The sequence below is a fragment of the Capricornis sumatraensis genome, chromosome 2 (assembly GCF_032405125.1).
Source record: "Capricornis sumatraensis isolate serow.1 chromosome 2, serow.2, whole genome shotgun sequence".
Classification (NCBI taxonomy): Eukaryota; Metazoa; Chordata; class Mammalia; order Artiodactyla; family Bovidae; genus Capricornis; species Capricornis sumatraensis.
The window spans coordinates 195,113,375-195,136,803 of NC_091070.1; the positions used below are offsets into that span (position 1 = coordinate 195,113,375).

At 36.7% G+C, this 23,429-nt stretch overlaps 1 protein-coding gene across 2 annotated transcripts in view; it reads left to right on the plus strand.

Moving 5' to 3' along the window:
- Positions 1–23,429, plus strand: part of NRDC (nardilysin convertase) — a 114,489-nt gene that overhangs the window by 31,674 nt on the left and 59,386 nt on the right. The window contains exons 2-6 of one of the 2 annotated variants that reach the window (XM_068966685.1): positions 5,149–5,470; positions 8,262–8,395; positions 9,318–9,387; positions 9,541–9,622; positions 10,444–10,597. In XM_068966685.1, coding sequence (XP_068822786.1) covers positions 5,149–5,470; positions 8,262–8,395; positions 9,318–9,387; positions 9,541–9,622; positions 10,444–10,597 — 762 coding nt within the window. The remainder of the gene's footprint in view (positions 1–5,148; positions 5,471–8,261; positions 8,396–9,317; positions 9,388–9,540; positions 9,623–10,443; positions 10,598–23,429) is intronic. The other variant, XM_068966686.1, reaches the window with a different exon arrangement.

Consider the following 23,429-nt stretch of genomic DNA (forward strand, 5'->3'; position numbering starts at 1 on the left):
AAATAAAGTTGCTCAGTCGTGTATGACTTTTTGCGACCCCATGGACACCAGGCTACTCTGTCCATGGGATTTTCTAGGCAAGAGTACTGGAGTGGGTTGCCATTTCCTTTTCCAGGGAACTTCCCAACCCAGGGATCGAACCCAGGTCTCCCACATTGTAGACAGACGCTTTTACCATCTGAGCCACCAGGGAAGTCCAAGGCAGAGGAACCAGAGATCAAATTGCCAACATCCGCTGGATCATGGAAAAAGCAAGAGAGTTCCAGAAAAACAACTATTTCTGCTTTATTGACTATGCCAAAGCCTTTGACTATGTGGATCACAATAAACTGTGGAAAATTCTGAAAGAGATGGGAATACCAGACCACCTGACCTGCCTCTTGAGAAATCTGTATGCAGGCCAGGAAGCAACAGTTAGAACTGGACATGGACCAACAGACTGGTTCCAAATGGGAAAAGGAGTACGTCAAGGCTGTATATTGTCACCCTGCTTATTTAACTTCTATGCAGAGTACATCATGAGAAACGCTGGACTGGAAGAAACACAAGCTGGAATCAAGATTGGTGGGAGAAATATCAATAACCTCAGATATGCAGATGACACCACCCTTATGGCAGAAAGTGAAGAGGAACTAAGAAGCCTCTTGATGAAAGTGAAAGAGGAGAGTGAAAAAGTTGGCTTAAAGCTCAGCATCCAGAAAACGAAGATAATGGCATCTGGTCCCATCACTTCATGGGAAATAGATGGGGAAACAGTAGAAACACTGTCAGAATTTATTATTTCTGGGCTCCAAAATCACTGCAGATGGTGACTGCAGCCGTGAAATTAACAGACGCTTACTCCTTGGAAGAAAAGTTATGACCAACCTAGATAGCACATTCAAAAGCAGAGACATTGCTTTACCAACTAAGGTCCGTCTAGTCAAGGCTATGGTTTTTCCTGTGGTCATGTATGGATGTGAGAGTTGGACTGTGAAGAAGGCTGAGCGCCGAAGCATTGATGCATTTGAACTGTGGTGTTGGAGAAGACTCTTGAGAGTCCCTTGGACTGCAGGGAGATCCAACCAGTCCATTCTGAAGGAGATCAACCCTGGGATTTCTTTGGAAGGAATGATGCTAAAGCTGAAGCTCCAGTACTTTGGACACCTCATGTGAAGAATTGACTCATTGGAAAAGACTCTGATGCTGGGAGGGATTGAGGGCAGGAGGAGAAGGGGACAACCCAGGATGAGATGGCTGGATAGCATCATGGACTCGATGGACGTTCTCCCTGAGTGAACTCCGGGAGATGGTGATGGACAGGGAGGCCTAGCGTGCTGCGATTCATGGGATAGCAAAGAGTTGGATACGACTGAGCGACTGAACTGAATTGAACTGAAAAAATAAAGTCTGACACTGTTTCCACTGTTTTCCCATCTATATCCCATGAAGTGATGGGACTGAATGCCATGATCTTTGTTTTCTGAATATTGAGCTTTAAGGCAACTTTTTCGCTCTCCTCTTTTACTTTCATCAAGAGGCTTTTTAGTTCCTCTTCACTTTCTGCCATAGGGGTGGTGTCATCTGCATATCTGAGGTTATTGATATTTCTCCCGGCAATCTTGATTCCAGCTTGTGTTTCTTCCAGTCCAGCATTTCTCATGATGTACTCTGCATAGAAGTTAAATAAGCAGGGTGACAATATACAGCCTTGACGTACTCCTTTTCCTATTTGGAAGCAGTCTGTTGTTCCATGTCCAGTTCTAACTGTTGCTTCCTGACCTGATACAGATTTCTCAAGAGGCAGGTCAGGTGGTCTGGTATTCCCATCTCTTTCAGAATTTTCCACAGTTTATTGTGATCCACACAGTCAAAGGCTTTGGCATATTCAATACAGCAGAAATAGATGTTTTTCTGGAACTCTCTTGCTTTTTCCATGATCCAGCGGATGTTGGCAATTTGATGTCTGGTTCCTCTGCCCTTTCTAAAACCAGCTTGAACATCAGGGAGTTCACGGTTCACATGTTGCTGAAGCCTGGCTTGGAGAATTTTGAGCATTACTTTACTAGCATGTGAGATGAGTGTAATTGTGCGGTAGTTTGAACATTCTTTTGCATTGCCTTTCTTTGGGATTGGAAGGAAAACTGATTTTTTCCAGTCCTGTGGCCACTGCTGAGTTTTCCAAATTTGCTGGCATATTGAGTGCAGCACTTTCACAGCATCATCTTTCAGGATTTGAAATAGCTCAACTGGAATTCCATCACCTCCCCTAGCTTTGTTCGTAGTGATGCTTTCTCAGGCCCACTTGACTTCACATTCCAGGATGTCTGGCTCTAGATGAGTGATCACGCCATCGTGATTATCTGCATCGTGAAGATCTTTTTTGTACATTTCTTCTGTGTTTTTTTGCCATCTCTTCTTAATATCTTCTGCTTCTGTTAGGTCCATACCATTTCTGTCCTATGGATTGATTGGATCTTACAGTCCAAGGGACTCTTAAGAGTCTTCTCCAACACCACAGTTTGAAAGCATCAATTTTTTGGCACTCAGACTTGTGGTCCACCTCTTGTATCCGTTTATGGCTGCTGGAAAAATCATCGTTTTGACTGTGCAGACCTTTTTCAGCAAAGTAATGTCTCTGCCTTTTAATACACTAAGTTTGTCTTCGCTTTTCTTCCAAGGAGTAAGTGTTTTAATTTCGTAGTTGCAGTCACCATCCACAGTGATTTTGGAGTACAAGAAAATAAAATCTGTCATGTTTCCGCTTTTCCCACATCTGTTTTCTGTGAAGTGATGGGACCTGATGCCATGACCTTCGTTTTTTGAATGTTGAGCTTTAAGCCAGCTCTTTCACTCTTCTCTTTCACCCTCATCAAGAGGCTCCATAGTTCCTCTTTGCTTTCTGCCGTGAAAGTGGTGTCATCTGAATATCTGAGGTTATTTCTCCCAGCAATCTTAATTCCAGCTTGTGAGTCATCCAACCCAGCATTTTGCACGGTATACTCTGTATATAATTTAAGTAAACAAAGTGATAATATACAGCCTTGTACTCGTTTCCCAGTTTTGAACTAGTCTGTCTTCCTGTGTAAGGTTCTAACTATTGCTTTTTGTCCTGCATCCAGATTTCTCAAGAGACAGGCAAAGTGATCTGGTATTCCATTTTCCAGTTTGTTGTGATCCACACAGTCAAAGGCTTGATCCACACAGTCAAAGGCTTTAGTGTAGACAGTGAAGCAGATGTTTTACTGGAATTTCCTTCCTTGCCTTTTCTATGATCCAGTGGATGTTGGCAGTTTGATCATTGGTTCCTCTGCCCCTTCTAAATCCAGCTTGTACATCTGGAAGTTCTTGGTTCACATACTGTTGAATCCTAGCTTGAAGGATTTTGAGCATTACCTTGCTAGCATGTGAGATGCATGCAATTGTGTGGTAGTTTGAACATTCCTTGGCATTGCTTTTCTTTGGGATTGGAATGAAAACTGACCCTTTCTAGTCCTGTGGCCACTGCTGAGTTTTCCACATTTGCTGGCATATTGAGTTCAGCTCTTTAACAGCATCATCTTTCAGGATTTGAAATAGCTCAACTGGAATTCCATCACCTCCACTAGCTTTGTTTGTAGTGATGCTTCCTAAGTCCCACTTGACTTTGCACTCCAGGTTGTCTGGCTCTAGGTGAGTGATCACACCATTGTGGTTATCTGGGTCATGAAGATCTTTTTTGTACAGTTCTTCTGTGTATTCTTGCCACCTCCTTTTAATCTCTTCTGCTTCTGTTAGGTCCATACCTTTCTGTTTTTATTGTGCCCATCTTTGCATGAATATTCTCTTGGTATTTCTGATCTTCTTGAAGAGACAGATCTCTAATCTTTCCCATTCTGTTGTTTTCCTCTGTTTCTTTGTATTGATCACTGAGGAAGGCTTTATCTCTTCTTGTTATTCCTTGAAACTCTGCATTCAGATTTTTTTTTCCTCCTTTGTCTTTAGCTTCTCTTCTTTTCTCAGCTATTTGTAAGGCCTCCTCAGACAACCATTTTGCCTTTTTTCATTTCTGTTTCTTGGGGATGGTGTTCATCACTGCCTCCTGTACAGTGTCATGAACCTCCATCCATAGTTCTTCAGGCCCTCTATCAGATTTAATCCCTTGAATCTATTTGTCACTTTCACTGTATAATCATAAGGGATTTGATTTAGGTCATACCTGAATGGTCAAGTGGTTTTCCCTACTTTCTTCAATTTAAGTCTGAATCTGGGAGTAAGGAGTTTGTGATCTGAGCCGCAGTCAGCCCTCAGTCTTGTTTTTGCTGATTATATAGAGCTTCTCCATCTTTGGCTGCAGAGTATAATCAGTCTGATTTCGGTATTGACCATATGGTGATGTCCACGTGTAGAGTCTTCTCTTCTGTTGTTGGAAGAAGGTGTTCTCTTGGCAAAACGCTGTTAGCCTTTGCCCTGCTTCATTTTGTGCTCCAAGGTCAAATTTACCTGTTATTCCAGGTATCTCTTGCCTTCCTACTTTTGCATTCCTGTCCCCTATAATGAAAAGGACATTGTTTTGGGGTGTTAATTCTAGAAGATCTTGTATGTCTTCATAGAACCATTCAACTTCAGCTTCTTCAGCATTACTGCTTGGGGCATAGATTTGGATTACTGTGATATTGAATGGTTTGCCTTGGAAACGAACAGAGATCGTTCTGTCATTTTTGAGATTGCACCCAAATACTGCATTTTGGACTGTTTGTTGACATGAGGGCTACTCCATTTCTCCTAAGAGATTCTTGCCCACAGTATTAGATATAATGGTCATCTCAGTTAAATTCACCCATTCCAGTCCATTTTAGTTCGCTGATTCCTAAAATGTTGATGTTCATCCTTGCCATGTCCTGTTTGACCATTTCCAATTTACCTTGATTCACGGACCTAACATTCCAGGTTCCCATGCAGTATTGCTCTTTACAGCATCGAACTTGACTTCCATCACCAGTCACATCCACAACTGGGCATTGTTTTTACTTTGGCTGTCTCGTCTTTCTTTCTGGAGTTATTTCTCCAGTGTTCTCCAGTAGCATATTGGGCACCTACCAACCTGGGGAGTTCATCTTTCAATGTCATAGTATAATGAATAGCTGACTTGAATGTTTTGTGATTTTTTTTTCAATTTTTATTTTTTAGGTACATCAAATTACGAAATGGCTTGCAGGCACTTTTGATTTCAGACCTAAGTAATATGGAAGGTAAAATGGGTGATGCAACAGATGATGAAGAGGATGAAGAGGAGGAAGAAGAAGATGATGATGATGATGACGATGATGATGATGATGATGATGAAGATTCTGGAGCAGAAATAGAAGATGATGATGAAGAAGGTTTTGATGATGAAGATGAGTTTAATGATGATGATGATGAACATGATGATGATCTTGACACTGAGGATAATGAGTTGGAAGAATTAGAAGAGAGGGCAGAAGCTAGAAAGAAAACCACTGAAAAACAGGTGTGAGTCATGTCTGTTACATCTTTTTCTAATTTGAGAATTCTTTGTGATAAGTTTCAAACTTATGTTTTGTCTCTTACTGGCAAATAGGAAGTATATATCTGTTGATCTTCAGTAAAGGAATATTTATTCTATGGAAAGATTACATTTAAAAAAATATTTTCCTCTTGGAACTTCCTTGGTGGTTCAGTGGTTAGCAGTGGTTAAGACTCTCTGTTTCAACTGCTGGGAGCCTGGGTTTGATCCCTGGTCGGGGAATTAAGATCCTTCATGCCAGATGGTGTGGCCAAAAAATTTAAGGAAAAAAAGCTGCTTTTTGCTCTATTATAAAAGTGACAAATGCTCATTATAGAAGCTAATGGAAAATAAAAACAAAAATATAAAAGTTGCCCATAACCATAACTCTCAGAGATAATCACTGGGAGTATTTGACGACATGTTTTAAAAACAAATGCCTGGAGCTGTGAATCTGCAAAGTTCTTAGCCTGGGATAATGGAATAACAGAATGTATTATCCTTGGAGAAACTGGAAAAAGCATAAGAGAACAAGTGTAGTGTAGAATTCTTACATAGGCCTGTGTTTCTGAGAATCCTCATGGGTAATTTCTATGTAAGTAACTGAATGTGGTTTGTATTTTTATGCGGAAGCATCAGTGGTCCAAATAATTAATAAGTAAACTGGAAGAATTAAAATAGAAATGGGGAGTTGAGCTTAGTTAGTGAAACATATTAATAACAGTAGGTGAATAGATAAGTACTGGTTGATAGAAATAATGTTCCTCTCTGGATATTTTTTGAAGAATGCTTCCATTTTGAAGTAGAAAATACCTGTATTGGAGTATAATATTCTGGAGCCATTATAGTGGAATTGACTAGCAAATTGTTAAAACTAGTATCTTAAATATTGGTAATATTTTCAACATGGTACTATTCTCAAAAAAATGAATTAAAGTTCAGATTATTAACACTAAAATCTAAAAGATCACATGTATAACACTATAAAATCAGCCCTCAAAATGTGACAGTTTGAAATGTTAGTAGTAGGTATGTCTTAGATAAATTGATAGGTACTCTTCCTGGAAAAAAAATTTTTTTTAAAGAAGATTGTGCCAGTTGTTTCACTTAGGTGTTGGAGGGGTTGAGTCATGTTTAAAGAAGCTATTCCCTCTTGCTATTCAGATTATAATTGATGCCTGTTTTGGCAGAGCAAGATAGGCCAAGTGATTTTAGCTTGGGAGGCTTTGGGGGTAAAACCCAAAACACCAGGAAGGCTGTTGTCTTTATAGTCTATATAACCCAAAACACCAGGAAGTCTATAGTCTTTATAGTCTCTATAGTCTATACTAAAGTCTTTATAAATAAATCAGGAGTTAATCAACTCACTTTTAATTTAAAATAGATCTTATAATTCCAAATAGAGAAATAATAGAAGGGAAGAAATAAGTCAAGTGGGAAGAACAGTGATAGTTAGGAAACCTGAATTCTGAGATTGTCATTATCTTTACAAATGATCTTAGACTTTTTCATTTTCTCATTTTTTCCCTTCATTTCTAAAACAAGAGAATTAGGTTACATAAATTTTGAAGTCCATTTTAGCTCCAGACTTACTGTGTTATAACTTCATAACTGAATATTTCTGGTTTATAAACTTCTTCCTGTATCTTTATTAATAGCTTTTCCTGTATTTGGACTTCTTCATACCCTCTATCAACTGATAAGCAAAACTCTAAGTTAAAAATTTTTTTGACAGCCAATTTTATTGTCAAGATATAATAAAATATTTTAGATTTATATAGCAATTATGAACCTGTTTGACAAAAGAAGATGTGCATCCAGTATTTGGGGTACCCCTTTTTATTTTGGTTGAGCTTCCCTAGTGGCTCAGAGGGTAAAGTGTCCTCTTGCAATGCGGGAGACCTGGGTTCGATCCCTGGATCGGGAAGATCCCCCGGAGAAGGAAATGGCAACCCACTCCAGTACTCTTGCCTGGAAAATCCCATGGACAGAGAAGCCTGGTAGGCTACAGTCCATGGGGTCGCAAAGAGTCGGACACGACTGAACGACTTCACTTCACTTTTATTTTGCTTATTACATACATCAAACTCTAAATGTTACCTTGTCTAGAAGCAGCAGGGTCAGATTCTAGTGATCATTTAAAAAATGGCTTAGATGCTGCCTGTCTTTTCTGAGATCTTGGTATGATATATTCCCTCATAATATACTGATGGCTGATTTTCTGGATTTTAGAAAGGAATGGAGGAGGTTAGTGCAGTTTGAAGATGAGATCAAATTGTTTTATGCTGTGGGTACACTAGTGAAAGGAAAGATCCCATGATTGTAGTCATGGAAAATTATTTATATTCACTGAATGAATAAATGCCTACAAAAGGTAAATAAAGTAGGTAGTCTAGATAAGAGGTGGCTTAAGAGTAGTATAGGATTTTGCAGTGGTTTTATGATTTTTTTATTTGAAAAATGTGAACTGTGTTTAAGATGAATATGTGAATTTGTAAGGATAGTAGAAGAAAATTTTTTGAGGTTTTTGGAAAACATTTACCTAATTAGGAAGTTGGCTACTCTTTTAATCATCATTTTTAACCCCCTCCACTTTCTTCCTCCCAGAGGAAAGTTGTTCTTGATCTTAAAGTTTTGATAAATTAACAAGATTGGAATTTAAGTATGATATATGCTGAATTATGATTTGTTCAAGGCTTTCTTAAATCTCAAGTATGAATGTCTCAAGTATGAATTTTTTGGATAGATAATTCTCAAGTATGAATTTCTTTTCTAGCAATTGCAGAGCCTGTTTTTGCTGTGGTCAAAGCTGACTGATAAACTGTGGTTTAAGTCAACTTATACAAAAATATCTTCAACCCTGCTGTTCAAGACAAGAAAGCTTAATGGGGTAGTTGGAGCTGAAAGCAGGTTAGGCATCTATTAAACACATCACAGAACCCATTAGACTGTGCTTTGAAGAAGTGGATATTCCCTCATGTTTTAACTAAGTTTATGTGTCTGCGTCTTAAATAAGGGATTTATGAGTATCGAGTGAGGCTGTTTGGTTCTTCCAAAAATGTACACCCCCGCGCCCCCCGCCGCCGCCAACACATGGTTAGACTTTATACCACGTGTACACTATTTTTTTTTTAAAGCCTTCTAAGAGGATAACCATTTATCAGAATAGTCTGTGTCATCGAATGTGTTAGCCCGTTACAATTGACGTTTGTAAAATTCGGGAAAGTTAAATTTCAGCTTTCTATCCTTTAGGATTCAAATTGACTATTTTTCTCTCCTTTTTTGTGTCTTTTAACTTACTTTGATATAATGGTTGCCCTGATCATTTTAAATGCAGAATTTGGCATACCTCCTGACCATCTATTTTGTTACAAATTGATTTTCCCAAAGTACTTGGAAAATGTCAACCAATAAGTAATGTATTTTTTATACCTTAAAGAAGAAGTGAAGAACTAAAAAGCCTCTTTAAAGTTTAGTTCTGTAGTTCTTTAATGGCTTAAAATTTTTTAATAACCATTAATTTATTATCTTTGTTAGATGTGTTCCTGAGTTGTTATTTTATGCCCTGTTTTAATAAAAACAATATTTTCTGAGTGACATATTGAGAAGTTTCCGTCTAGTAACTTAAATTAACGAACACAGAGTCTTTAATTGTTTAGCAATCTTTAGAGAAAATCTCCTCAGGTATATTACTTCTGCAGATTTCTGAAATCTGGTTAATCAGGAAACAAACTTGGTTCAGAACTTTGAAATGCTGACACAAAATGATACTTGGGTGGGCTGGCCAGTCCCCCTTGGCTTTTTTCCTGTCTGTTTCTCCTTTTTCCCTTAGGTCTGCACCTGTTCAGCATTTTGCAGGATGGCAAGAGGAGGAGCAGCAGGGTGAAACTGACACAGTTCTGGTGAGTTTCACTTTGCTGCTCCTCCAGATTCTCAGGGAAAGAATTCTGTTACTTTCTTTTGGATAAGGTCCATCTCCAAGTGAATCCTTAAAACGAGATGACATTATTCCTGTAGGATTGACTCACTATTTTTATGTGTTCTACTTACTCCAGTCTGCAGCGGCTCTTTGTGTTGGAGTTGGGAGTTTTGCTGATCCAGATGACCTGCCCGGGCTGGCACACTTTTTGGAGCACAGTAAGATCTTTGTAAAATATCATTCCCGGGTGTGTTTTTTCCTCCAAATTTGTAAGAATTGATTTCACAGATAATAACTGGTTTGATAGGATTGTGATAATGTTTAATAAGAGAAAAACTAAGAAAACAATCTTAGTGAATATCATAGGGGAAAGACTTAATTTTAATCTTGAGTGTACTTGTTTTGAGGATTAGCGTCAAACTGCTTAGGAAGCTATTTTAAAATGTAAGTCTTATTATTCAGGTACAGTAAGGCCAACCAATGAGGAGGAAATTGCTAATCTTTAGGAGTTTAGACTGTCATCTTGGGAGGGGCAGTTCCTTCCGGGACTGGCAAGGCCTTAAGATGTCAAAGAATTAGAAATACAAAAAATAAAAAGGCACGAATAATATCAAAGCAAAACAGTAAATCTTCAGTGTAATTATTAATGTACCCAAGTAAAACCTTTGTGAATGCGATCCAGTTATGAACTCTTGAATTACTACTTCTTTGTATGCTAGTTTTCTAAGCTACTCAAGGGTGAATTTCTTACCTTATGAGTTTTTATAGTAGAAAATAATTTGCATATATGTCAGTTTACATTTTAACCTTTTCAAATAAATTATATATTTAATTAAAAATATTTAGTTTTTTAATTTAAAAGTAATATGTGAGCATTATAGAAAGTTAAAAAAACAGAAGTTCTATGAAGAAAATAAGTATTATCCAGATGTAATCACTGTTGGCATATTTTCTACCAGTTTTTTTGAAATTTCATACTTGTTAATAAAAGCATTGTCTGTATCTTTGTGTTCTGTGACTCTTTATTCTTTTCACTTAGTGGTGTTCATGGGTAGCTTGAAATATCCAGATGAAAATGGATTTGATGCCTTCCTAAAGAAACATGGGGGCAGTGATAATGCTTCAACTGATTGTGAACGTACAGTCTTTCAGTTTGATGTCCAGAGGAAGTACTTCAAAGAAGCCCTGGACAGGTAACTAACCCAAAATATATTTTTATTTTGATGATCTGGTGCCATCTTACAACTGGCAATGTTGGGCATTGTTCTGTGGTATTTCTTTTCCAGCAGTACTCTAATTCTGTAGAATTATCAACAATATTTATTTGGAGAAAAGAGCAAATTGTAAATATACCTTGGCTCTTATTCTGTAATACTTAGTCTTTGTATTAAAGATTAAACTGAAACCATTTAAACATCTTTTGAATTTTGTAAATAAAAAATATGGAAAACAGAGAAGGGAAAAGAGGTAAAATTGCTCTCAATATCATAATCTAGAGATAACCATGATTGATATTTTGGAATGTAGCTGTCTATATTTGTAACATATATGGGATCAGCTTATTCATATCTTTTCATATTTTAAAAACAAGGTGTATCACATTTGTATACAGTCTTATAATTTACAAAACATGATTAAGTAATTGTGTATCTGTTTAACCATTCAGATATTATTGGACAGTTGAATTATTTTTAGTTTTCTGGTACTATGATGCTGTAGTGAATATTTTAGTCTTTGTGTACATCCTTAATCATTTCCTTTTGCTAAGTTCTAAGGAGTGAAATTTCTGAGTGTATTTGCATGAATCTTTTTAAAACTTTTTTAAAAAGAACTTTTGATACTCAAAATTATCTTCTCAAAAGTTTGTCAGGGCATTAATGGAGCTTTGATATAGCAAGGTTGTAAGGCAAAGCATACAGTAGTAAAAAGAAGTCACTTCATACCAAAATCTAGATAAATATAAGATTGAAATACTAAGAAAGAAAGAAATAATCGAGTTTGACCAGTATAGTGTAAGGTCTGATGGCGGTTTTTGGTCCATTTTTTGTTGGTTATCTCTAGTGTCAAGAATTTGGCAGATACCTATTTGAGATGTCTTGAATGAATTAATACAGATTTTTTTTAATATAAAAAAATGCCATAAAATCAAAACACAAATGACAAAAAAAAAAATTCTCAAAACATGACAGTGGTTAAGTTTTCTTAAATTGTCTCATCCCTTAAGAATTAATTTGACCCTGAGAAAACTTTTGGGTAAGTTCCTGTAAGTTGAAAGCATATGCCATTATTTTCAAGGAAATAAATATTTGTATGTTCTTGAACCCCCAAGTTAACAGCTTTTCCACTAAAACAATGCCAAAATCCCATTAAAATTGACATAATTACTTTGATGACAGTGTTTATAATAGGATACAACATAGTGGTTTTTCTTCTTTAATCTGAAATTTGACTGTCTACTTTGTATTCAGTGAAATAGTTTATAGCTCTTTTTAATCTCATACTTAAGGATATGCTCACAGTACATATATTTGATACCAGTGTTTATCTATATAAACATTTAATTTCAAAATAACAAAAGAATAGAGACAAAAGAAGTTAATCAAACAGTGCAAATGAGGCCCAAATTTATCTTTTTTATAAACTTAGAAAATCAGGAATACTCTTTAGGGTGACTGCGTGTTTGCTTTGATTTCAAAGTTTTCAACTCCCAAGTTTTACATCATGTTAAGAAAACTTAAGCAGTAGACAAATTGAATACTCATGAATAAACACATTTCACTTGAAAAAAAGAATAGGCAAAGGATGTGTTGAAAAAATTACAACCACCTCAGAGATGATGAAATTTGATATAAAGTCTAGTTAAAGAACTTGTTTCATTTCTTCTTAAGAAATTCTATACATTTTTAATCTAAGAAATACTTCAGAAAATCCAAAGATATTTGCACATTTATTACAGGTTATTTCTACTTAAAAAACTCAGAATTAATAAGAAGAATGCTACTGCATAATAGGAGAAATTATTAAGAATATCAGGCCAAGAATTTATGCCATAAATGGTAGACGTGGTAGAGCATTAAGCATTGCATATTCTATAATAAATATGATAATTATTATACTTCTGCAGTTAATATGACTTCTCTGGTGGCTCAGACGGTAAAGCATCTGCCTGTAATGTGGGAGACCCGGGTTCAATCCCTGGGTTAGGAAGATCTCCTGGAGAAGGAAATGGCAACCCACTCCAGTATTCTTGCCTGGAAAATCCCATGGATGGAGGAGCCTGGTAGGCTACGTCCATGGGGTCACAAAAGAGTCGGACACGACTGAGTGACTTCACTTTCACTTTTTCACAGTTAATATGAAATAAAAAGTCTTTGGATAATTTGCGAAAGACTCTTACATAGCATGGATTAAGTTTGTTTATTTTTTAATAGGTCGGTAAAATCCAGTTTCCTCACAGGTCATATTGTTCCGTATCTTGAATCATTTAAGTAAAAAGTTGAGGAAATAGCTGAATTTTTACTTTATTAAGTAAATGAGAATGGAAGCTGCTTTTACCTTGGCGGCCTTTGCTAATTTCAATAAATTTGAACTTTAGTTTATCAGCATTTCAGGGCAAGAAGAAGATTGATCAAAGCCCAGGATGTTCACAAAGTGGGATATTTAATAGGAGACTTTTCATGATAAACTGCGACTTCAGAAGGCATCACCCTTAGGTTGAGGAAATGGATTAGCCATCCTGAGGAGTTACAGACTACTTTGAAAAATGCCTGTGTTGTCTAGTGAACCTTAAGCCTTGAATATAGTTTAATATAGTCCAGAACTGGTAGTGTTCTCTGATGCCCAGGAGAAGCAAAAACAAACCCTCTCAAAAAGAAAATGCCTTTGTTTTATCTATTCTCAAGTAGAGTGACCAGCATTCAGTCAAACATAAGCAGACATGCAACAAAATAAGACAATGTGAATGAGAATAGGAAACAGAAAAAGACTCAATGTCTTAGAAATTTTAGAGATTGGCATGGTTAAGTACAGTTACCGTTGTTACAGAAATAAGGGACAAGTTTGAATACAGTTGTAAGTCATAGGAAGCTATAAAATGTGACCTATGAGATTTGAAATATAAAAATTAAGAAAGAGCATTGTGAACTGAGACATGATAATTGAAGTTTAAACCAATGGATAGATTTAAGAAAGGAATACATATAGACGATGTTAGAATTTGTGAATTGAAAGATAGACCAAGAGAAATCCCAAATACAGTATGAAGAGAGAAAAAAATGAAAGATACAGAAAAAAGGAAAAGTAGCCTAGAGAATAGAGTGAAAATGTCCAATATATATATACCTAGAGAACTAGATGGCAAGCCACTCCAGTACTCCTGTCTAGAAAATCCCATGGACAGAGGAGCCTGGTGGGCTGCAGTCCATGGAGTCGCTACGAGTCGGACACGACGACTGGGTGACTTTGCTTTCACTTTTCACTTTCATGCATTGGAGGAGGAAATGGCAACCCACTCCAGTGTTCTTGCCTGGAGAATCCCAGGGATGGGGGAGCCTGGTGGCTGCCGTCTGTGGGGTTGCATAGAGTTGGACACGACTGAAGCGACTTAGCAGCAGCAGCAGCAGCAGCAGCAGCAGCAGAGAACTAGAAGGCGAAGAGAGAAAAGTAATACAGACCAAATATTTGAAGGGTTGATCACCAGAAAATTTCTAGAATGTCAAATCAGAGGGTAAAGAAGTCTTAACAAATTCCAAAAGCATATATTAAAAGAAATCAACATGTAGAAAGTTACAATGACTACAGAAAACCAGATATAGAAAATCTTTGCCAGATAAAAGGGCAGAAGTTCTTTAAAGTCATGTTAGTTTGATGGATGACTTTTCAGCAGCAGTAGTGGAAGCTCAATGACAGTAGAATACTTGTAATAGCCTGAAAGAAAATAACCACCAACTACAAATTCTACACCAAGCAAAAAATATCTTGTAAGAATGATTGTAAAATAGACCTTGAGACACACAGTTGAGTGTGCATGCCACCAGCTCACCAAAGGAAATTCTAAAGAATATATTTCAGGCAGAAGGAGAATACAGATCAGAGCTACAAAAATGATAGTGGAGCAGTGAAAGTCATTTTATATGAATAATATAAATGAGCATTGATTACTTAAAACAGTAATTATGAAACTTAAAAGTATACAGAGTTAACAATGTATCAGGAGTAGTGCTAAATGGAGAAAAAGATATTTTTATAAGATTAATATTAGACTTTGATAAGTTAAAAGGATACATGTAATATTTTTAAGGGTAACTGCTGAAAGAACACATTTTGGGCATAAAAATTCCAAACCAGTACAAGGAAAACACTTGGAATAAGTCTCTCAAATAAATTCAAAGAAGAAAACTGTAGTAGGAGGGATAGAACAAGTGGGACAAGCAGGACAAAGGAGGATGGAGGTAGATATAGATCCATATGTAACAATAATTCTTATTAAATATGAGTGGATTAACTTCCGATTAAAAGATAAACAGACTGGATTTTAAAAGCCTAATCAAATAGTTTTTAAGACTTAGATATCTAAGGCTTGGGAGGGGTTCCCTGGCAGCTCAGATGGTAAAAAGAATCTTCCTGCAATACAGAAGACCTGAGTTTGCCTGGGTTGGGAAGACCCCCTGGAGAATGGAATGGCAACCCACTCCAGCAGTCTTGGAAAATTCTGTGGACAGAGGTCTGGCAAGCCACAGTCCACGGGGTTGCAAAGAGTCGGACATGACTGAGCACCTAGTACACGTAGTAAGTCTTGGGAAAAAAAATATTGCTCAAGAGGCTCATGTCATATTGATAAAACTTAACTAGGAAGACATAATTGTTTCCAGTTTGAACTCATCTAATAGCATAGCCTCAAAGTAAATCAGATGTAAAGACCAACGAATAAGTGACCAACTGCAGTGGGAGATTTAACACCCCTTTCTCAGTATTTGATAGAATAACTATAAAATCAGTAAGGACATTGAAGATTAGGACAAAAAGATTACCACTTGAATCCTTAATCAACACCTCCCAGCTACAAAATTTTTTCATTTGATCATATTTTAAGCCACAAATTCAGTCTCAAATTTCAAAGCATCGAAATCATATTATTAATGATTATGTTTTCTAATCATACTGTATGTACAGTTAAATTTTAGCTAGAAATCAGTAACAGACTAGAATATTGCCTTATATTTGAAAATTAAATGCATTTCTAAGGAATACCTGGGTAAAGAGGAAAGCATATCAGATATTAGAAAATATTTTGTATTGAATTATAAAAATATTAAAGAATAAAAGTTGTGGGATGCAGCTATAATTGTACTTAGAGGGAAATATATACTTTTAAGTGTGTTTTCTGTCAGCTTTCCTCATGATTCAGTTGGTTAAGAATCTGCCTGCAGTGCAGGAGACTGCCTGCTGTATAGTAGACCTAGGTTTGATCCCTGGGTTGGAAAGATCCCCTGGAGGAGGAAATGGCAACCCACTCCAGTATTCTTGCCTGGGAAATCCCATGCATAGAGGAGTCCGGCAGGGTACAGTCCATGGGATCCAAAGAATCAGACATGACTTAGCAACTAAACCACCACCAAATGTATATTTTAGAAAAGAAGAGTTTAAAATTAATGAGCTGATCAATCTCAGGAAGTCTGAGTAAGACCAGCAAAGTATGTCCAAAGAAGAGAGAAAAGGTGAAGATAAATGAAATAAAAAGCAGATTGACTTCAGCAGGAATAGTGAAATAAGGACCTCTGAAAGCCCCTCCTCTGTAAAAGCAATGAGAACCTTGCCAAAAATTGTCAAAATCAACTTTTTCAGAACTCTGGAAATAAGCAAACGCTTGCAACAATCCAAGGAGTTTATTCAAGCAAGTGACTAAATCTTAGTAAGAACAGTTTGCTTTGTGACATTTTAATTTGCCCTGTTTCCATTCCCCTCTACCCAACTCTACAGTAGTCTTGAAAACAAAAAGGTCCCACAGTCTTAGTGAAAACAGCAATCTAGCAGCCACTGAAAGAGGCTGGATGGATTTAGAGATCTCTAAAAACATCGTTCTGGAGAATCTTCATTATTTGACCTGTCTAGCAGTTCCCTGGGAACCACCATTCATGAACTTTTATGATTTGGCCTGACTGGGAGCTCACATATTTGCGAAAATCTTTTTCTCTGGAGACATGTGTTTCCAGAGACATGCATTTAGATGGCAATAGTTTAACTTTGTGACCATCTGAGGCAGTGGATAAAAGTTGGAGCAAACAAAGCTTAAAAGGAAAAACTGCAAAATAAGATATCTTAAGGAGTTTTGAAAAGCTCCAGGACATTCCTGGGAATTTTGAAGGTCACATGTGTGCATAAAGCTGTGTCATGTCCAGGGCTGTATGTATGCTCAAGAAGACTTAAGGCCTTACACTCTTGTCATGGCTGATCTTGAGTCTCTGTGCAAGCAGGATGTGATGGCTAATGTAGAGTTGTAAACTGCCTGACTGTATGTTGAAAGCATCCCCCAATATGCATAGAGAACCCCTTGGCAAGGCATTTAAGGAAATCTCTCTGCAGCCAGAGATTATCGCTAAGCCAACCAAGCCGTCAAAGAATACAGACTTCACAGGATTAGTTTAAGGTAAGTGTGAGTTGCTCAGTCATGTCTGACTCTTTGCAACCCCGTGGTCAGGCTCCTCTGTCCATGGAATTCTCCAGACAAGAATACTGAAGTGTGTAGCCATTCCCTTCACCAGGGCATCTTCTTAAACCAGGGATTGAACCCAGGTCTCACTCATTGTGGACAGTTTCTTCACTGTCTGAGCCGCTAGGGAAATCAGAAGGGCACTAAATATGTAAATAGTAACAACAAGAAACAGCAATAACAACAAACCTGGAGGAGGGAGGAGAGGCTTGATTTACATAGTTGCCACGTTATATTACTAAAAATTTTTTTTCAACATAATTATGAGGGATGCAGAAAAGTATGACTGATAATGGGAAAACAGTAGTCAATAGATACTGTTTCTAAGAAAGTCTAGATTCTGGAGTTAACTGGACAGAAACTTTAGATCACCTATTTTAATTATGTTCAAGGAAATAAAACTATGTCTAAGAACTACAGGAGAACACAAGAATGATGTCTTTCTAAATAGAAAACATCAGTAAAGAGATACAAATTATTTTTTCCCAGATAAACAGTTGCTTTATTTTTATTTTTATTTTTTAATTGGAGTACCATTGCTGTACAATTCTGTGTTAGTTTCTGCTGTACAACAGAGTGAGTCAGTTTTGTGTATACATACATCCCATCCCTCTTGAACCTTCCTTCTAACACCCCTCAACAGATACAAATTATTAAAAGAACCAAATAGAAATTCTAGAGTTGAAAAGTACAACTTGAAAAATTAACTAGAAGAGCTTAACAGAAGATTTGAGCTAGCTGAGGAAAGAATGAACAAACTAGAAGAAAGATTAATTGGGATTTTCCAGTCTGAGGAACAGAAATAAAGAAAAGGGATGAAGAAAAATAAAACAGAGCCTCAGAGATCTACGAGATACCATCAAGCATACTAGCATGTGTTTTATAGGAGTTCCAAGAGGAAATGAGAAAAACATAGAAAGTATTCTTGAAGACATATTAGCCAAACTCTTTCAAAATTGGTAAAAGACAAACATCTACACATTCAAGCAACTCAACAGATTTCCAGAAGAATAAACACAGTGATATTCACAACAATGACTTTCACATTAAGACATGTTATAATCAAGCCGTTAAAAGCTAAAGGTAAAAAGAATATTGAAAGTAGCAAGAGAGGAGCAGCTTTTTTCATAAAAGTTAATCTCTATAGGGTAAACAGGTGCTTCAAGAAATCATGGAAGCAAGAAGACAATGGTATGATACATTCAAAGTACTGAAAGAATGCAAACCAAGTATTTTTTATCCAGCAAAAATATCCTTCTAAATGGAGAAATTAAGACATTCTCAGCTAAATTAAAATTGTCATTAGCAGATCTTCTCTCTATGACATAGATGGATGGAGTCCTTCAGACTGAAATGAAAGGACACTCAATTCCACATGAAGAAATAAAGCACAGTTATAAAGATAACTTATACTATATAATTTTTACTGTTTGTTTATCTATATAAATATAAAAGATATAGTTTTTGTAATTTTTTCCTATCAGATTTAAAAGATAGCTGTATAAAGCAAAAATTATAAATGTGTTGATAGGCATATAATGCATAATGGTATCTGTATGGCAATAATAGCACAAAAAAGAGAACAGGTATATAGAAGTGAAGCTTTCGTGTAATACTGAAGTTGGTATTAATTCAAAATGGATTGTTATAAGTTATTAGTTAGGAAAATAACTCAAAAATACAGTAAAAGAAATGGCAAGGGAATTTGAATGGTACTCTAGAAAATACTTATTTTAACAAAAAAGTCAGCAGTTGAGGACTAGAGGGGAAAAAGGCATAGGACTTGCAGTAGATAGCAAAGACAGATATAAATCCTGTCTTATCAATAATTAAATGTAAATGGATTAAGCATTTCAATTAAAAGATAAGACACTGGCAGACTGGGTAAAGAAATACGTTCAGTTCAGTCGCTCAGTCGTGTCCGACTCTTTGCAACCCCATGAATTGCGGCACGCCAGGCCTCCCTGTCCATCACCAACTCCCGGAACTCACTCAGACTCATGTCCATCAAGTTGGTGATGCCATCCAGCCATCTCATCCTCTGTCGTCCCCTTTTCCTCCTGCCCCCAATCCCTCCCAGTGTCAGAGTTTTTTCCAGTGAGTCAACTCTTCGCTTGAGGTGGTCAAAGTACTGGAGTTTCAGCTTTAGCATCATTCCTTCCAAAGAAATCCCAGGGCTGATCTCCTTTAGGATGGACTGGTTGGATCTCCTTGCAGTCCAAGGGACTCTCAAGAGTCTTCTCCAACACCACAGTTCAAATGCATCAATTCTTCGGCGCTCAGCTTTCTTCACAGTCCAACTCTCACATCCATACATGACCACTGGAAAAACCATAGCCTTGACTAGATGGACCTTAGTTGGCAAAGTAATGTCTCTGCTTTTGAATATGCTATCTAGGTTGATCATAACTTTCCTTCCAAGGAGTAAGCGTCTTTTAATTTCATGGCTGCAGTCACCATCTGCAGTGATTTTGGAGCCCCAAAAAATAAAGTCTGACACTGTTTCCACTGTTTCCCCATCTATTTCCTATGAAGTGATGGGACCGAATGCCATGATCTTCGTTTTCTGCATGTTGAGCTTTAAGCCAACTTTTTTCACTCTGTTATTTCACTTTCATCAAGAGGCTTTTTAGTTCCTCTTCACTTCCTGCCATAAGGGTGGTGTCATCTGTATATCTGAGGTTTTTTATATTTCTCCCAGCAATCTTGATTCCAGCTTGTGTTTCTTCCAGTCCAGCATTTCTCATGATGTGTACTCTGCATAGAAGTTAAATAAGCAGGGTGACAATATACAGCCTTGACGTACTCCTTTTCCCATTTGGAACCAGTCTGTTGTTCCATGTCCAGTTCTAACTGTTGCTTCCTGACCTGCATATAGGTTTCTCAAGAGGCAGGTCATATATATTAGGTCATAAAATAAATTTATTTCCAATATATTTGAAAGAATGAGACTATACAGAGTATGTTCTCTAGGTGTAATGGAATGGAATCAGTAATCAGTAACAAGGAAATTTAGGAAATTTCATGAATCTGTGGAAATTTAACAGCCTACTCTTAAATAATCAATGGATCAAAAAAAATTGCAAGGGAAATTAAAAAATACTTAGACACTAGTGAAAATGAAAACAACATTGAAAAAACTATGAGATGCATCAAAACCAGTGCTCAGAGGGAAATTTATAGCTGTAAACCCCTCCATGGCTTCCCTGGTGGCTCAGACAGTAAAGCATCTGCCTGTAATGCAGGAGACCCAGGTTCGATCCCTGGGTCAGGAAGATCGAACCCCTCCATTAAAAAAGTAAGATCTCAAGTGAACCTATACTTATATCTTAATTAGCAAGGCAAAGAAGAGCAATCTAAACCCAGGTAAACAGAAGGAAGGACATAATAAACATTTGAGTGGCAATAAATAGGGAATAGAAAAACAATAGAAAATAAAACAGAATTTGGTTATTTGAAAAGGTGAACAAAATTGACAAACTTTCAGCTAAATTGACCAAGAAAAAGAAATGAAAGAGTGGACATTAGTGTGGTATTAACCAAAATTAAAAAATTATAATAGAATTGTGAACTATTGTATGCCAACAAGTAAATAGCCAAGATGAAATGGACAAATTTGTAGAAATACACAAAACAATTGAAACTGACTCAACACAGAAAATCTGAATAGACCTATAATGAGAGATTGGATTAGTAATCAGGAACTTACCAAAAGAAGAGTATAGATCAATATGACTTTACTGGTGAATTCTACCAAACATTTAAAGGATTAAAACTAACGCTTCATAAACTCTTCCAAAATACAGAAGAGGGACACTTCTAAGTCATTCTATGAAGCCAGTATTACTCTGATATTAAAACTAGACAATGATTGTACAAGGAAACTACACACCAGTAGTAGAATGTGTGTATTTGTGTTAGTTGCTTAGTTGTGTCCGACTCTTTGCAACCCCCATAGATCATAGTCCACCAGGCCCCTCTGTTCATGGGATTCTCCAGGAAAGAACACTGGAGTGGGTTGCCATTTCCTTCTCCAAAACGAGCTATAGAAAGAAAGAAAGTGAAGTCACTCAGTCGTGTCCGACTCTTTGCGACCCCATGGACTGTAGCCTACCAGGCTCCTCCATCCATGGAATTTTCCAGGCAAGAGTACTGGAGTGGGTTGCCATTTCCTTCTCCAAATAGTAGAATATAGATGCAAAAGTCTTCAACAAAATACTACAAAACTGTATCAGCAACATATGAAAAGGATTATGCACCATTCAGGTGGGATTTATCCCAGGACTGCAAGGGTAGTTCATCATACAAAAACCAATCAACATAATATACCAAATTAATAGAAGGACAAACACATTTCAAAAATTATCTCAGTATAAACAGAAAAGGCATTTAATTGAATTCAGCACCTTTTCATGATAAAACATGTAATAAACCATGAATAAAAGGGAACTTCCTCAACTTCATAAAGAGTATCTATGAATAACCCACAACTAACATCATTTTTAATGGTGGAAGATTGAAAAGATTTCCCCAAATAGGATCAAGACATCAGCTCTGTCCACCTCTATTTGACATTGTAGTGGAGGTTTTAGCTAGAACAATTAGACACAAAAAAGAAGGCTTGCAGATTGGGAAAATAGTAAAACTACTTGTAGACGTCATCATCTTATATGAATGATTCTCATTATTTATGGAGAATTTATCTACTCACTAAAGGTTTTTGTAGCTCCAAGATGAATACCTGTGATGCTTTTGCAGTCATTCATGGACATATGAGGAGAAAAAAAGGAAAATTGTGAAAAATTTGAGTTGCTTGACCTACACATTCTCAGCTGAGGTTGAACAAGGCAACACTCTACCTTTTTATTTCAGCTTTCATACAGAAGTGACCAGAGGATAGGGAATAGAATAACATAGTAAAAGAACCCATTGCGAAAGTGGCCTTAGGCAAAGTCCTTAATGCTTCTGAATCTCATTCTCTTTTTTGTGAAATAAAAGAGAATCAACTAGAATTAGATACCTTTAGGATTTAAGGTCATAATCTGTGTGTGAGTGTGTGTGTGTTTATGTATGTATTACTCCTAGAGAGTCACTCAGTACTTGCTTATTCAGCAGACTTGACAACTTTAAAAACCAACTACTGCAAATAGCAAGAACTTACTATATGTGAATAACCCTACAAATTCTACAGATGAACTGTTAGAGCTAATATCAAGTTAACAGGGTTGCAGAATCAAGATCATTGTACAAAAATCAACTATTTTTACACACTAGCAATGAAAAATTCAAAAATGAAATTAAGAGAAAATTCCTTGTACAGTAGTATTAAAAAGAATAAGATACTTAGGAATAAATTTAACAAGAGAGTTGCAAGAGCTGGAAAGACATCCCATGTTCACAGATTACAAGACTTAAGATGGCAGTACATCCCAAATTTGTCTATAGATTCAACTTAGTCCATATCAAAATTTCACCTGTCTTTTTTGAAGAAATTGATGAGTTGGTTCTGAAATTCACATAGAAAGGAATTGACCAAGAATAGCCAAAATTAATCCTGAAAAGAACACAGTTAAAGGACTCATATTCTCAGTTTCAAAACTTACCCAAAGCTGCATGGTACTGACATAAGAATAGACACATAGGAGAACTTCCCTGGTGGTCTAGTGGCTAAGACTTCATGCTCCCAATGCCTGGGTTCAATGCCTGGTTAGGGAACTAGATCCCACATGAGACAACTAAGACCCAGCACAGCCAAATAAATTAAAAAAAAAAAAAAAAAAAGAATAGACATACAGATCAATGGAATAGAGTTGGGCCTCCAGAAATAAACCATTACACTTATGGTTAGTTGCAAGGGTGCCACATCAATTCAGTGGGAAAAAACTGTTTTTCAACACGTGATACTGGGACAGCTGGAAATGCACATAACAAAAGAATCAAGTTAGACACTTTGTTCATACCATATACATGTTGAGACATATACTTAAGTGTAAGAGCAAAAGCTGTAAGACTCTAAACATAGGCTTAAATCTCTGTGATTAGACATGGCAGTAGTTCTGCAAATATGCCATGAAACACAGAAGGAACAAAGGAAAAACTGGATAAATTGGACTCCACTAAAATTAAAATTTTTTTTGCTTTAATAGGTCCTATGAAGAAAACGAAAAGACAGTTCACAGAAGGGAAGAAAATATTGAAAAATCATATATTTGTTAAGGTGCTAGTATCTATGTTCAACAATAAGACAAATAATCCAATTTTTGAATGGGCAAAGAATTTGAATAGACATTTCTCCAAGGAAGATACTCAGGTGCCCA